Source organism: Arachis ipaensis, chromosome B07 (assembly GCF_000816755.2).
Source record: "Arachis ipaensis cultivar K30076 chromosome B07, Araip1.1, whole genome shotgun sequence".
NCBI lineage: Eukaryota > Viridiplantae > Streptophyta > Magnoliopsida > Fabales > Fabaceae > Arachis > Arachis ipaensis.
Genome location: NC_029791.2, coordinates 2,105,616 through 2,109,198, shown reverse-complemented (window position 1 = coordinate 2,109,198; position 3,583 = coordinate 2,105,616). Strand labels below are relative to the sequence as shown.

The following is a 3,583-nucleotide window of genomic DNA, read 5'->3' as shown; positions in this document are numbered from 1 at the left end:
AAACATCGAAATATTAGTAAAAATTTACATAAAAAATATTTTAAAACTATTGAATTCTATCTCTTTTTAGTAAGTGATATTATTTGAAATATATGACATGTTTTATCCTTTTTTTTTCTTTTTCTTTTTCCCCCACAATGAATGCTCAACACATCTTTATGTAGAACAGTAAAAGTGTTGCTTATATTCTGTACTTATTAATTGAATATACAGTAACACTTTTGTTTGGATGTATGTGTATGATTCATGGTTGAAGATAAATTACATTCAAAAGCTAAGTACACATGCCTTTGACTATGTTCAAAGATCAAAGCTATTGTTTGGTCCCACAATTACAGAGCTACAATCATTAGATGAAAATTTGATACAAAGAATGCAAATGCAACTCCATTTTGTGTGATATAATGATTTTATTTTTATGTGTTTAATTTGTTGATGTTTTAATAACCTTATTTAACGAATTAAATTAGTGGTCAAAATTATTATGGACCACTTTGCCAGCCGGAAAATTCATTATTATTTCTGCCGACATCATCATCAAATAAATTGACGGCTAGAGATCAATTTTTGGAATGGTAAACCAACGGCTGGGATTGTCAATTTGTTTTAAATAAACATGGCAGCAGCAATTGTGAAACTTCATAATAAGTTATATTGTGATGATGGCTTCAATACTTGAGAACATTTTTTGTGTTCTTTTCATAGTCTATATACATTGTGTTTAAGTTTGTTGATAAATAGTATATATTATATTGTTTGATTAGATTAACGATGTTTTGAAAAATATTTTTACCTTTAATTATCTTTAATTTATTCTTTAGTAATAATTAATTATGAGAGCATTAATGTAATATATGCATGTGAGGTAGAGAAATTTAATTTAATTTAGAGAAAGTCTTGAAAATCTATATTATTGTACAGTCAATGTTATGGTAAATTAGTTATTAGTATAAAATATAAAATATTTATTAAAAATATATAATAATTAATTTTAATAATAAATTTTAATATATAAATAATTTTTTTTTTTTTAAATGTGAAGTGATTTATATATGAAAATACCTCATGGACAAGATCATCCCAAGCATCCTGAAAGTGGGTCCCAAAGAGAAGGCCAGCACCACCTTGGTCAGTGGGGTCCACAGAAGTTCTTCCCAAGCAGACCAAGAACATGGACCCACCTCTCTTCATCTCCACACATCTTGCACTCAAAAACCCTGCCAAGTCTCTTTGGAATTGTTTCTTGTATGCATTTGCTGTGCTTTCATTTGCTCCATGGATAAATACCCTTCCTTTGTTATATGCACTTGACCTTTTCTCAACCACACATTCTGGCACCTTCACATTTTAGATAATTATTCACGTAATTAATATAAAAAATAATTATTTTTACTAATATAACGTTACGTAAACTACTTTACAAATTAACCATAACTTACCTTATTTTATCTCTCTAACATTGCTGTTTCACAAGCAATAAACAAATATTGAGCAGTTTTAGTATCTTTTCTATAGAGTTTCAATATATTGTGAGAAGAAGAAATTTTGTGAGATTTGCAAGAGATTCTTATGGTTAAGCTTTCCTTTGCATTGCAACAGGTGTATTCCCTATAGGTGGATAAAGGACAGCACAGATCAAACGGGCGAAACAGAGGAAATGATAGAAGTACTGATGGTTTCTTCGCCGAAAATATTTTAGTGTAAAAAATTTATCACAGCATATATAGAACCATATAGACTATATAGTGTGAATCATAAGACAACAAGCTAAGAAAGTCATGATCAGTTGAAATTGATTAAAAGGTGTTTAGCAAATTCATTAAAGTAATCATGGACATTTTCACCAAAAGTTTCCAAGAACTTAAAAGTTTGAACTCTAACCGAAAGGTTTATAAAAAAAGATCAAGGGCTATAGAATGATGAAGGAAACAAAAGTCATTGGATGTGATTTGAATTCTATGATCATTCTTTTGTATACTAATAGTAATAATAATTTAGATTTCAATTTTTAAATAGCTTTAGTGTAACAACTTATACATAATTATCTAATTATAAGTTAATTCCCATATTAATAAAATATAACTTCTAAATTTTTTTTTATCTTTGTCGTAAAATAAATATATACAAAAAGTTATATATATATTAAAAAATTATTAGCCACTAAATCAACTATTTTTATAGAATACATATTAAAATTAAATATAAAATACAGGTAAAAAATAATTTAAATAAATTTATATATAAATACATAATAACTAATTTTTATGTGTATATATAAGTTTAATTACTCTGTTGGTCCCTATAGTTTCGCGAAATTTTCAATTAGGTCCTTATACTTTTTTTCCTTTTAATTGAGTCATTGCACCAAAATTTTTCTTTTAATTGGTCCCTACACTTTTTTTTTCTTTTATTTAGGTCCCTATACCAATTTATTTATTTTTTTTAGTTGGGTCCTATAAAATTAAGCCAATTACTACTAAGAAGGACTTAATTGAAAAAAAAAATTTAGTGCAGAGACTCAATTAAAAAGAAAAAAAGTATAAAGACCTAATTAAAAATTTTACGAAACTATAGAGACCAATAGAGTAATTAAACCGTATATATATGATAGCGTTTTTGTATTACATATATATGATGACTAAATTAGATCATCAAATCATAATAATCACTTACAATTAACAAATTTAGTAATCTCTAATTAATACTTTAATAATTTCAAGTTACACATATGAACACAAAGTTATTTGCAAGTTCCCAAGAATGAACTGAAATAAAATAAAAATAGAATCTAAAAAAAAAGAAGAAAAAAAAAAGATAGGACATGGCTCACCTGAGACAACCAATGCAAAGAAAAGGCCGAGTGAAAAACATCAACAGATCTCGCCGGAAAAAGTCTCCGATAGAAAGAACCGGGGACTCCGGCCGCAAAGTACGAGCGGTGGTTGTTGGCAGCAAGACACTCTTCCATGCTAACTCCGCCGTTATCATTAGAAAGATGCGGCGGAAGAAGCTGGAAGAGTGTGTTGAAGTCATTACTAGGAAGGTCAGAGAAGAAAGCTGAAAATTCAGGTGGATTGAACCCTAAAGCCTCATAGCGCTTGATTATGTGCTTTATGATGACATCAACAACGTTAATGGTGTTGTTGCCACATGAACAACCCAAATCCACCACCACAAATGGGATTTCATTATCATCGGAACAACCATGAAGCTGAACTCTATCTAGGGTTTCCTTCAACAGGTGAAGCATAGACTTGGCATGCATTGCCTGCATATATAAAAATATTTAAGTCATGAATAATAAAGTCGCTGAAAATTTATATTTCGGACAGATTAATTTCTAAAGTAAAAAAAAAAGTATAAATAAAATCTTATACGAGAGCGAGAGCAGACGTGGATAAATTAATTTAAATTAAAATATTTTATTCTAATCACAAGAGTTAATTTGAAGAAATTAACTATGCTAAAAGATTTTATTAGTATTTTTGTAAGCAACTAATTTATTCGAAGTATAAATCTTTAAAAGTTTATTTGTTGTTTTATTCTATAAAAAATATAAATTATCACTACAAAACGCATTAAT

The 3,583-nt window shown here is 28.1% G+C and overlaps 1 protein-coding gene across 1 annotated transcript in view; it reads right to left on the bottom strand.

Moving 5' to 3' along the window:
- LOC107606437 (indole-3-acetate O-methyltransferase 1) overlaps positions 1 to 3,583 on the bottom strand; it is a 4,957-nt gene that overhangs the window by 936 nt on the left and 438 nt on the right. The window contains exons 2-3 of the mRNA XM_016308502.2: positions 2,831 to 3,268; positions 1,063 to 1,338 (exon numbers count right to left, since the gene is read on the bottom strand). Coding sequence (XP_016163988.1) covers positions 1,063 to 1,338; positions 2,831 to 3,268 — 714 coding nt within the window. The remainder of the gene's footprint in view (positions 1 to 1,062; positions 1,339 to 2,830; positions 3,269 to 3,583) is intronic.